The sequence below is a fragment of the Felis catus genome, chromosome A1, assembly GCF_018350175.1.
Source record: "Felis catus isolate Fca126 chromosome A1, F.catus_Fca126_mat1.0, whole genome shotgun sequence".
Classification (NCBI taxonomy): Eukaryota; Metazoa; Chordata; class Mammalia; order Carnivora; family Felidae; genus Felis; species Felis catus.
In genome coordinates, this window is record NC_058368.1 from 239,063,737 (window position 1) to 239,076,249 (window position 12,513).

The following is a 12,513-nucleotide window of genomic DNA, read 5'->3' on the forward strand; positions in this document are numbered from 1 at the left end:
TTTTCCTGCAAGAGTTTAGACTCTTTTATTGAGCGGCAGAGTTTTGGAGGTGTTTACACCGTGCAGAAATGAGGGGAGACCCAGGGGTTAAGGGGCACAGGCACCATGAGGCCCCCTCAAACGACAAGAGAGGAGAAGCCCAGAAGAGCCATGACCATCAGAGAGCTCACTCGTCAAGAAGCCACGAGCGCGGTCCCACCAGAGGCAGGCGTGCGGGACCTGGGCGTCTCATGTCCCTCTGGCCGCCACGCATTTCCAAGGGTGGGGGACGGGCACAGCGTCACAAGGCCGGGGCCACGGGTGGGGGACGGGCACAGCGCCACAGCGAGGCTGGGGCCCACGGGCTACTTGAGGAGCTTCGCCACGTTCAGACTGGGGACCACGATCTCCTTGAAGATGGGCACGTAGTTCGGGTTTGCCTGCGTCGGGCCCTGCTCCAGCGTCTCGATGATGGTCTGCTTCATGTCCCGGCTGGTGTCCCCCCGCATGGCCAGCAGTGCACCGATGTGGTCATCCCTGTGGATGCGGGGACACCAGGGCTGCGTCAGGGGTGCACGCACAGCCACTGGCCCCCAGGCCCGACTCAAACTCCCCCAGTGCTCTCCCCACGCTGGCCTGGCTCAGCCAACCCCAAGGCCCCAGAGGGGGCTGGACAGCTGCAGACCACTCGTAACAACAGCAGAGAAACCAGAGTTCTCCTCTCACTGTGGCCTTTTCTTCAAGCTACAAGCACAAAGCTTTCTAGACTGTTCTCCTAAATTTTTAATGGACTGCCTGCTTAGAGCAGGAGGACCCTGGGGAGAACAGGACCACCAGGCCCTCCTGCTTGAAGCCCAGAACACTGGCAGAAAGGGAAGACACTGGCTGAGTGTCTTGGTCGAGTGTGGCACGTGTCCCCTCTTCTCTGAACCCAGGAGCACAAGAGGAGCTTCCTGAAGCCACCTTGCTGTGCACCTTCCCCAGCAAACAGAGCGTGACCGACGCCCCACCTGTTCACTGGTGCTAACCCCAGGAGACGCGTCCCATGTTGGGGGCCTGTGGGCTCCAGGGCCTGTGGAGGGCCAGGGGAGGCACAGAGACATTGCTGTTCTCTGCAGTCCACTCTACTCCTGGCGGTCGCCCCCCCCAGTCTGTCCCCACAGGAACCCAGACCCCCCTCCCCGCCCCCCCAGTGGCACTCACACCTGACAGCCAGGCTCTCCCATCTTCCCCGTGACCCTAGGAATGAGCCTGCTGCTCTGTGCCATGAATTCTAGCTGGAACAGGAAGGCACACTGGCCCTTACCTGATGTCTGGGTATTTGCTGACCAGCGTGGAGACTTCCAGATAGAGAAGAGACGGGTCTGTCAGCTTAATAACTTCTGCGACGGCAGTGATGGTGTCACAGTACCCATCCGCATCCTCCCCAAAACCCTGGAAGACAGGGCGCCAGCGGCTGAGGGCCACAAAGGGGGACCCCTGACGAGTCTCTGTCAAGCCCTCACTTTGGCTGGCTCCCCACCTCCTACGTAGGTGGCTCTGGATCCAGCTCAGGATCCACAGTGGAGCCCTCACCAAGCGCTCAATGGCGGTGCTAGCGGCAGGAGGGCGGGGACAGTCGACAGGGAGTGAGCCCAGGACTGCCCATGAGGGTCAGGCTAGCGTCTGGCTAGCGCTGCCCCCCAAGGGTCTAGAAGCCACGCCCCAGCGCATGAAGCCTCAGCCACAGGGTCCACCAGACCTTCCCGTTCACACAAGAGAGACCGACAGGGCGCCCGGTCCCCGACCAACTGGCCTATGGCCCTGGGGGTGGGGACGATGAGAAAGCCTCGGGGCCCAGGCGGCACTCACGGAGGCCAGCTTCCGGAACAGGTGGCGGAGCTGCGCGGCCTCCCGGACCATCCTCTCTGCGCCCTCCTTGCGCTCCTCTGCGCTGCGGAAGGAGATGCGCTTCTGCATGACGGCCCGCAGGTACTCCAGCACCACGCGCCGCTGCGCCTCTGCCGTCATCCTCTGCGGGCAGACACAGGGTCAGCGAGGTCCCTGCGGAGGTCCACCCTCTGTGGAGACCCGGGCGGGCGAGCCCTCGCCAGTCGCCGGCAGAACCCTCCAGCGGGTGCACATCCGAGGTTTCCACTGCATCACCTCGCTGAACCACAACCCCGTTCGCTACGGTGCTTTCCACTAAGTGATGAAAGGAAACTGGAAACAAGGTTCTCTCACGAGACACGCGCCCGCCAGCCGCCCGAGAGGAGCCATCCAGACAAGACCCGTCTACCATCCGGAGGCCTGCACACAGCAGTTGCCAGACACCGGCATTCAATCGACACAACAGATGTTTACGGAAGTAAACAGTGGAACCAAAAACTGTGCAAGCAACGGACGAGAGGGCTGCACGCCGACCTCTGACCGGCCAGAGGCTTCCTGGCAGGCGAGGGGACCGGTCAGTCGGGGGTTCCGACCACCGGGCCTCCCTACAGGTATCACTTTTAGTGGCTGAGTCACGAGAATTCCCTGTAAAATTAGTCCTTAGACAAGGGCTATACTGGGTCCCAGCCAACGCAGCAGGACAGGAAGACACGAAAGGTGCGAGGACCAGAAACGAAAACAGTGTCTCTGTTAAAATGACACAACCACGTACGTCTAGGTCTGAAAGGGTCCAGAGACAAATCCTAGAAACACTCACAAAGTTTTACAATATCTGAACGTGAGGTCAGTGTATTAAAACCACTTCCATAAGCCAGAAGCAAACTTCTTAAAATATATCACTTTTTACGGTACACAAGCACGGCCCAACGCCCTGGCAGGACACGCGAGGAAGGAGTGAGGAGAGACGCCCGGGCCCTGCAGGAGGACTTCATGCAGACGGCCGAGGGACACGGGGGCTCGGGCACACGGCTCCTTCCTTTGCCCATCTGCAGCAGGGCTCCCAGGTCCTCACGGGGCCTGGCCGCACGGGGAAGAACCCTTGGGCCTCTGCCGGAGTGGAAACACAGCCAGGCTGCCTGTGCCCGGGACGGGGATCCGGAGAGGGAACGGCTGCTTCACCCTGGTCCACAGCCACTGCCTCCACCCTCCCTGCCAGGGGTCCCCATCACGAGCACTGCCTGCGTGTGTGGCCTTGTGCCAAAGACGGTTTGGTGGGGTGCCAGGAGGCAGTAAGGCTAAAGGAACAATAGAAACCCCTTTAGACGCTGATGTGTCCTCCCTGCCTCAGGTTACTGAAACCACCTGTGAACACCCAGTCACAGAAGAACTGGACACTGAGTTCCACACGAGACGCCATGTGGGCTCCAACATGCAGGTGAGCACACGCCAACACCAAGTGGCTGTGCCCGCGCCCTTACCTTTTTATACGGCTTTTTAATTTTGGCAAAGTCATTGAAATAGTCTTCCACGGTAACACAGATGGTGTCCACGGCGTTGGACCCCAACAGCCACTTCCTCGTCATCAGCTCACTGAGATGTTGCTGAAAAGTGAAGGACAGAGAAAAACGTCACTTGGACGCTGTCCCCAAGTCACGTGTATCGGGAGGAAGGTGCTGCAGAGCCTTGGTGCCGTTCTGTGACAGCAGACACACTCACGGGAAACCCCACTGGCCCGCGATCCACGAACGCGTACCTTAGCTGCGGGAGGTGGACGCCACACGTGACCGTCATGCTGGGCTGCGTCCTCTACGCACGCCTGCAGTACACGTGCTGCCTTTAACATTCACGAGCATTTACTGCTTGATACTCTGCAACTCATTTACCCCAGCCTGACGGACACTTACAGTTTTTCACACTTGGCAGTTACAAAGAAGGCTGCGACGAATTTGTGTTTCCGCAGGTGAAACCCCAAGAGCGTAACTCAGTCCACAAGTGTGCAAAGTGAAGCGTCAGTAGCCCTCCAGAAACTGCTGTCTGCACGTCTGTCCCCAGGCCGGTGACAACACGGACAGGTACTGCCGTGTTTAACCCTTGCTGTCCCGCTAAGCAACAGATACCACTTGGCTTGAATTTGCACATCCTGAAGGTCAGGGAGATAGGCAATTTTGTTTTGTATTTAGGACACTTGTAAAAACCCTTTTCTGTGAAACTTGGTCATCCTTTACTTTTCTCTTAGAGTTGTTACTTTATTTTGAAATGATTTCAAACGTATACATTTCATCTGTTTTCTACGCCATTTTCAAGAAAGTTACAGACCTCACAAAACGATCCCACCAATCACCCCAAAAGCTCCTTTCCAGCTACTTCCTTCCCAGCAGGACCTGAGATCGATCACAGTTTTAGTTTGTTCAATATATTCTGATTTCTGCGAACATATCTAGATAATGCTAAGCCATCTAACCTGACTTGCTGTTCTCGGTGTATTATCCCTCAGATGTGATGCGAAACGCACTTTGTTAATGGCTTGTTTTGTGTTTTCACTCAAAGCTGAGACTGGTCTACGTGATGCGTGTGCAGTGTGCACATATTCTCAATTTGGTTCTGGTTTCGAGAACTCGCTAATGAACGTAATCCGTCTGCACACTTGCCCCCACTGAGTCACCTCACAGTGCACGGGGTCTCTGCTCAGCTGTACATTGGAAGGGCCCCAAACCTGGGCCTCTGTCGTACAGGCGTACGTCACAGAGATGGAAAAAGCCCTTTGACAGTGAGAGAGGTGAAGTCGAGTGTCAGCTGGGTGCGTGTCCCCGAGGGCACACAGGACGGCAGCCCCGTTTTCAGCCTAGAAACGAAACGGCAAAGAAGCGGCTCCCACCTCCAGGTCCAGGAAGACCTCCTCCAGCAGGCTGCCACAGCCTTCCTTCGCAATGGCGTCCAGAATCCCATCCATGCTTGGCTGGCTCAGAGACACGCCTGCTTCCGCGTCACTTTTCAAGTACTTCCTCTTTAAACTGACTATGGATTCTCTACGAGGCAACAGTTACGGCTCCGTGAAGTGGCCGAGCGCCCTTACCCGCTCCGCTGTTGTTTCTGGGCCGCCCTGTCCACGGTCACTTACTTAAAGGTCTGGCAGTTGTTGATGATGGCGATCACATACTGCACGTAGCAGTGCGGGTGCTGCCGGTCCCTCAGGTGTTGTTCTTTGTACGACTGGGTTTCGTCCTTATATCTGGAACACACAGCCCCCAGTAAACATCAGTCGAGGGGCAGGTGGGTGTGCCGGGCGCCACGCTGACATCACACCTCAAAAATACATCTGGCACCGCTCACACCTGAGCAGGCAAGTCTTTACGAATAAGGTGAGTTTTGGGATGATCTGTAAGACCAGGGAAGCTGATCACTTTAAACGGACTCTTGAAGATAAATCTTCTATCGGGCTTTAAAATATGGTTCAGGATTCTCATTACACAAATATTTAGAAATATTTCTGAGTAAATGGGAAATTATTATTTCATCGGACATACACCTTGCCTAGAAATGCATACAATAGTGTTGAGAACATTATCAAATATTAAATAAAATTTCACTTTCTGAAGAAGAACCAATAAATTACTCAAAAATAAATAACTCATTTGAGGTCAAGAAAACAAGCAAGTGAGATCACTACACGCTTTATTTCTGAATTTGTTAGATTCCCAAACACGTACAGGAGTAGAATAGCACAACGTACCGTATGTATGTTTAAAAGACCTTAAGAAAGAAGCAAACTGAAAACTGCCAATTACAGAGAAATAATTAAGCATTTATTCTGCCTTTCTGTCCGACATGTGGTTCAGGTAATCAAGCTTCTGAGGCTGATGAGGAAAGTTTCCTCTTTCTGCTAACAAAAGGACTAAACAAGGCCATGATGTGCAGGTGGGTGACTGACGGGGACTCTCAGTGAGGGGCCCAGCTGTCGGCGCCTGAGCCAGCAGAGGACACAGGGACGTGCATCTCCTCGTGTACACACTGCCTGTGCGGGCTTCTTGCCAAAGGGCAAGGTGATAAAGATGAAACCCACAGCCTTTAGAGCCAACACGTGGTTGGCAGGTGGATGGCAGTCAGGGTTAGGCACTGTGAGATAATCTGACACGTGTCCACAGGCCAGTGGCTGAAAGAGGGGCAAGGCCGCACTCGAGGACCCGAGACCTCGCAATGCAGACCCTGCCGCTACCCCGTCTGAATATGTAACTTGAAAGAGGTTTTCCTGGATCAACAGGGGGACGGGGGGACCCAAATACAAATTTGGTGTCAGATGATCCCAAGAAAGGATGCTCATGTGTACGTGGGTTGATGGCCCTACAGTGAGATAAGAACGCAGGAAATGAGGTGCCTGGATGTCTGGGATTTGCTTTAAAGTCCTCGGGGTGTACAGATGAGGTGAAGGGGGCTTTAAAGGGACAGCTTTTGAAGACGGATGACGGGTTGAGGTTTTTACACCTTTCTACTTCTGTAGAGGTTTGAAAATCTCCTTTGTGAACAATGCAGAGGGAGGGAGGGGTCCTGGAAACACACCCCGAGACGGCCAGGGCCGACTCCCAGTGATGGAATGTGGAGCCACCACCGAAGGAGTCTCCCCCTCCTGGGCCAGGGGCAGTTCAGACAACAGGAAGGACGCGTCTGGAGGAGACTCTAATGACGGCGGTCCTGACCTCACTGCCCAGGAGACCTCACTGCCCAGCGGACCCGTCCAGACTCTCAGGAAAATGGCACAGTCCATTCCAAAGGAAGACAGTAAGAAAAGGCTTGTTTCAAAATAACAAAGGTCACTATAGCAAATCCGGGCTTCAAGCATTTTTTAACACCAGGCGTATCGGGATCAAAATTTTGCTTTTAAGTTTTGAAAACATACACTTTCTAAATCAGCACGCTGGCAAAAATACATACCTGCTCAGGAAAGAATTCATTTGCTGAAGACACAGAACTAGTACCTTTGTTTTCAGGTCTTCACTTATCTGCGCAGCAACTTGGAGATTCTGTTCAAACATCTAAAAATTGGAGAACTTATCAATTGTCATATAAACTCACGAGAGTTTCCCATTACATAAAACCCCTATCTGCCAATTGGTAGTTACAGTCCACATTCAGGGAAAAAAAAAATGAAACTGCTTGAAAAATAACAAAGTTAGTCAAACAACTTTCTCACTAGATAGAAAAAAACCAAGTGAATCACTTCCTAATTACCTGCAAACAGGCTGGTCTCCGCAAAGAGGGAAATGTATATGTTCCCCAGACAGGGAGGCTGGGTGTGGCTGGGGTCACATGGGTGCCGGGGGTTGGGCTAGGATTTGCCACGGGGATTCCTTACGAAGACTTAGGAGGGCATACCCTGGACTGAGGGGAGGCAGATGTACAGAGACAGAGAAAGGCCAGACGGCCAAGCCAACTCCAGGCCCGTGGCACACGAGGCCTGTCAGGACACCAGTTTCCAAGATAAGGGAAAGGGTGGGGCCCCATCGGATGCTGACGGTGTCACCCAGAGACAGACGCCCGCATCGCTTACTTGTGCCCAGCTGGTGCCCAAGCACATGCCACTGATACGGTCCCACACAAGTATCAGATCACGGCTCAGCCCCCCTCCTGCCAGAAAGCTTCCTCCAGGAAGAAAAGCCGACAGGAAAGAAGCTGGGGGCGCCAGCAAGTGCCAGGCATCAAAAAGTAATCATAAGAAGGCATGATTATGGCCAAAACATAAAGGACCCCTTCCCAAATCCATCAGGCGATGTTCAATCAGGCGGCATTCATGAAGACAAATCTTGGACATTTCCGACATGAGGAAACGTCAAAAAGCAAACTCCTATCTGAGCACCACACGCAAATAACACGTAATTAGGTTCTAGTTCGAATCCGAACACCTCACGGAAACTAAAGCAACGGTGGGCACAACTGCTTCAGACGGAGAAGGGCCTGAAGTACGAGGTGGGGCTCCCTCTGTCTTTACTACAGGGGCGGCTTCCTGCTGATCTGCAGCACCCACAGAGCCCACGGACAGCCCAGGAATGACCCTCGATGGTGCGACAGTACCTGGAAGACAATGGCAGGGAGTGTCGTCTGGTAGTACCCGTCTTGGTCGGCTTCGGGCTCCGTCTCTTTCAGCCAGTCTTTCTTGTCTGTTTCTAGTGCTTTCCGCAGCCAGGCAATTATGTTTGACTAAAAGAAGTCCAGCATCGCAGAGAAAGAAGAGAAGAACAGGTCCCTCTGAAGCAAGGCAACGTCCTCTCTTCAGGGGTGCAGCAGCAGAAACCAAACTCAGGGTCCCGGGAGTCCCCGTTCCCACATGAGCCGTGCCACAAGCCGCCACCATGGCAGGTGGGGCCTCCACAGACAACCTTCCGGGCGAGAACCTCACTGCAGGCCCGGCCGGGCCGGTCAGAAGTACACAGAAGCACAAAGGCTGCCATGCTCCCAGCAGACCCGTCCACGAAGACCGCACACCAGCACTGTCGCTTCAGGACACAGACCCCACCCTGCTCAGCACCTCAGTCAGAATGCTATCTGCTACTCGGGCTCACCTTGTCCAAGGAAGCAGACCTTGACCTCCTCCTGTCACCGCAGGCCACCTGGGGGTCTTGGGCGGCATCTGGTCCCCAACTGCTACCACCCTCCCACTCCTGGGCTCAGCTCTAAGAGGCTGGCTGGCACCACTGCCCGTCAGCAGGACATCCAAGGGCCTCCCAAAGCCTCCAGGGGTAGGACAGACTCACTCCTCACTCCAGCCGGAGGAGGTTCAAACACGTACCTCAACCTCCAGACCCAGTGGCCAGAGGACAAGCCGCCCTCCTCATCTAACTGGCCACGTGCACTTCAAGACCCAACTTCTCAGAAACAGAGCCTGCACATCCTGAGGAAACCAACATCAAAACAGGTCTCTCCCCTGCCTTCTCTTGCCCACCGGCTTCGGTGACGGCAGCTTGACCCAGAGAGCCCACATCGTGGTCTACGTGAGGGACACAGCCTGGCTCGGGACCACACAGCACCTACTCACAGTGAGAGTCGACATGTATGTGTCAAGCAGCTCAGAGACCACATCTGGAGAAAGCAAAGGCTCCAGGGTGCTGACATCCACTTCTGGGGCCAGCTCCGCGTTCCCCATCATCTCTGCACTATGGCAAAACCAGGTACGAGAAAGAATAATTACTAGGAAGACAGAAAACACTCAGGTAAGTGCTCCTGGTCTTGTCATACACGAAGCCCCCCCCCCCCCCCACAATGCCACGCCAGGGAGGGGAGGCAGGGCTTGGGGAGAGTGCTGGGCGAGAAGGGGCCACATGAGGCGGCTCATTCCCTGGCCTCAGCCGGCTGCACCCACATCACTCAGGACAGAAACCTTGTGCGAGGAAGAACTGTTTTTTCTACCCATAGCACCTCCCCATGGGGAAGGCCAGGGCCTGGCAAATACAAGGTGCTCAGTAGACAGCTTCTATCAAACAAGGGAGTAACACCCAAGTACAATAATTTAGAAACCAGACCCTGAAGTTAGTGTTGCTAATCTATGCGGTTCATAACCTAACGTGAGTCAGCAAAAAGTGTCAATACGTTCAGGCGACTGTGCTTAAGAAGACACGGATGGGAACTGAGTTCCAGAAAAAAGTTTCCATAAAGAAGTTAGTATCTAGAAGTTAGTATCTACGTGTGGCTAGTCCTCAAAAGTCCGAGGTTTAAATGTTCAGAAAACTCACACACCTTATGCCGTGTTCCCTAAATGTGTATTTACAATGAAAACGCTGAGTACTAACAGCTAGTCCACTATGTGTAAGAAATACAAGGTCTGGGGCGCCTGGGTGGCTCAGTCGGTTAAGCGGCTGACTTCGGCTCAGGTCATGATCTCACAGCCCGTGAGTTCGAGCCCCATGTCGGGCTCTGTGCGGACAGCTCAGAGCCTGGAGCCCATTTCGGATTCTGTGTCTCCCTCTCTCTGACCCTCCCCCGTTCATGCTCTGTCTCTCTCTGTCTCAAAAATAAATAAATGTTAAAAGAAAAAAAAAAAAAAGAAAAAAAAAAAGAAATACAAGGTCTTCCTCAGTGAACTTCAGAAAATTCTGTAACTATTAAAAGACTTTTCATCCTAGATTTACATCCAGGAAATCTTAAAAAAAAAAAAAATTTTTTTAATGTTTAATTTATTTTTGAGACAGGGAGAGACAGAGCACAAGTGGGGGAGGGGCAGAGAAAGAGGGAGACAGAATCCAAAGCAGGCTCCAGGCTCTGAGCTGTGAGCACAGAGCCAGATGTGGGGATCGAACTCACAAACCGTGAGATCATGATCTGAGCCGAAGTCAGAGGCTTAACCGACTGAGCCCCCAAGGCACCCCTCACCCGAGATTCTTAGATCAACCTCAAACCAATCAAGCACAAAATAGCTCATTCCTTTTGTGAAGTGATAAAACCACAAGGCTGGAATGCAACGAGAACAGACTTTTCTCGGCTACTGGTGAGAGTAAACCAGACTGGGGGCACCGGAAGCCAGGAGGGCGGAGTGGTGCCCCCTTCCCAGCCACGTGACTATGCAGGTCCCGGGACCTCCTGTGCCCACGCGTCCCCACCTGTCCAACGGGGTGAAATCACACACTCGGGGTGCCACCGCAAGGAGGGAATGGGTCAGTGCACAGCGGGCTCAGTATCCTAGAAAAGCGCAACACAGAGCCGCTCAATAGGGCCTGGGCATCAAGGGCACCACCTAAACACAAGGGCGTTCACACAACCAGAGTCTGGGCCCTGACCTCAGGGAAAGCCCACAAACAGGCCAGAGAGGAGACTTTCGTCGGCAAGAAAACAAAGTCTGAGGGTGCCGAGCACACACCAGAGCAAAACAACTCAACTCTACGTGAACGAAATGCAAGAGTGAACCTGGAGTTACCTTGTGTAGGTGTTCAAGACCCAAGTCAACAGGCTCACGATCTCATTGGCTTCCAGGTCTTCGGACGCGAGCTCCTGCATCCGCGTGCTCAGGGCCTGGTGGTACATGCTCAGGAGGTTTCTGAAGATTTCATAATGCGGGGGGAAACACTGAACCATCAGGTTTTTGGCAACAATGAGGTCATCTAGCACGTACTTCCGTATAATTTCCAGGTGGCGGACGAGCCACATCTTGTCTGACTCCCTGGTGTCTGCCTGTGTGCCCTCAATTCTAGTGGTCACAGTTCTGTCCAAGATGGCAAACATTTTCTCCTTCCAGTTCTTGGGCCTCCCGGGAGGAACAAAACCAGTTTGCTTTTTTCGGTCGAGTATGCGCCTATCAATTTTTTCTTCCCTTTCGATGATTCTAACAACTGAGACCAGCAAGGTGGGGTCACGGCGAACAGTGACCAGTGACCTCTGCAGCACCATCCACAGCTGCTTGGCCAGCTCGTCCGAAAGCCCCTGTGTGCTCCCGAAGTAGCCGTGGATGAGGGTCATGTCACGAGTGTTCCCACTGTCCATGCGGTACTGCTCGTACATCAGTCCGTCCCGGGAGCACTCCAGGTCCATCAGCTTCCGGTGGGCCTGCAGGAGTGCCCCCTGTTCTATGAGGTCCTGGGTCTCCCTCACAATCTCGGGCACTAGGGAAAAAGGCACAAGATGGCACTGTGAAAACCACACAAAAGGCTGTGCGGGACGCTGGGAAGGAGGCAGAGGATGGGGACCTGTCTGTGCGGGATGCTGGGAAGGAGGAGCACGGGCCCCTGTCTGTGTGGGAGGCTGGGAAGGACACAGAGGACACAGCATGGGGACCTGTCTTGCCACCCAGACAACTGCACTGGCAGAAGCTGGGTAACTACTTGGACTGTGGAGTCTGTGGAAGGCCAGCAACTTCCCAAAGAAGGCTTGGTGGTAAACTGAGGTTAATTTCAGTCTGTCGCAGCTCTGAGCACAGGAGCAGCTCCCCAGGCCCGGCCCAGCCCGCCACATGCTCTTGAAGCAGCTCGCACACAGCCCTAGAAAACCTGGGTGAGCAGAAAGGACCACGTCCTCCAATACTAAGGATCTGTGTCCCCACTGCTGGCTGATCAGGGAGATGCAGACACGGAGGTGGAGCCCACTGTTACTACAGGCCCACCACCAATGTTGTAACCCTTCTCTCTTCCACCAGGTGACTTCTGGGGGATTTAAAGAGCCAGTGCCTCTTTCCCCCTCTGTTTTTATTCCCTTCTCCCTCCAGACATAGGTCCAGGCTCAGCAGACCTGAGAAGACCTTCAATACTTCTTGGTCTGATCTGCAGCACAGGGACAGCCTCCAATAACCAAAACACAAGTAATAAACAAAATCACCCCCTGGGGAAGAGGAGCACCTGATTTCAGAGTTCTCAGGTTACCAGACTCAAATGCCCAATGTCCAACGAAAAAAAAAAATCACAAGGCATCAAAAGTTATAGGAAAGTATGGAGATTCAGTGGAAAAAATTACCCAACACAAACCATCCGTGAGAAACACTAGGTGGTTGGTCTACCAGACAAAGACTTTAAAGCAAGTCTTAAATGTGCTCCAGAGACTAAAGAAAGAGGTGCAGAAAGTCCAGAAAATGATACAGGAACAAAATGCAAACATCAATGAAGAGCCAGGAACCCTAAAAGGAAACCAAAAACCACCCTGAAAGTGAAAACATTTATCTCAAGTGTACAAAGGCGGGTCTGATGGTCAGAAGGAAGA

The 12,513-nt window shown here is 53.5% G+C and overlaps 1 protein-coding gene across 6 annotated transcripts in view; it reads right to left on the reverse strand.

The window, feature by feature from the left end:
- The window catches only part of EXOC3 (exocyst complex component 3), a 22,347-nt gene continuing 9,834 nt past the window's right edge, over positions 1 to 12,513 (reverse strand). For 4 of the 6 annotated variants that reach the window (XM_006928127.4, XM_045039563.1, XM_019813260.3 and 1 more), the window contains 10 exons: positions 10,745 to 11,426; positions 8,873 to 8,990; positions 7,912 to 8,037; positions 6,775 to 6,875; positions 4,967 to 5,077; positions 4,724 to 4,874; positions 3,327 to 3,449; positions 1,831 to 1,992; positions 1,286 to 1,413; positions 1 to 516 (listed from right to left, as the gene is read on the reverse strand). In XM_006928127.4, coding sequence (XP_006928189.1) covers positions 345 to 516; positions 1,286 to 1,413; positions 1,831 to 1,992; positions 3,327 to 3,449; positions 4,724 to 4,874; positions 4,967 to 5,077; positions 6,775 to 6,875; positions 7,912 to 8,037; positions 8,873 to 8,990; positions 10,745 to 11,426 — 1,874 coding nt within the window. In that variant the 3' untranslated portion in view covers positions 1 to 344. Of the gene's footprint in view, positions 517 to 1,285; positions 1,414 to 1,830; positions 1,993 to 3,326; positions 3,450 to 3,475; positions 3,989 to 4,723; positions 4,875 to 4,966; positions 5,078 to 6,774; positions 6,876 to 7,911; positions 8,038 to 8,872; positions 8,991 to 10,744; positions 11,427 to 12,513 lie in introns of those variants that run through there. The other 2 variants (XM_045039567.1, XM_045039571.1) reach the window with 2 other exon arrangements.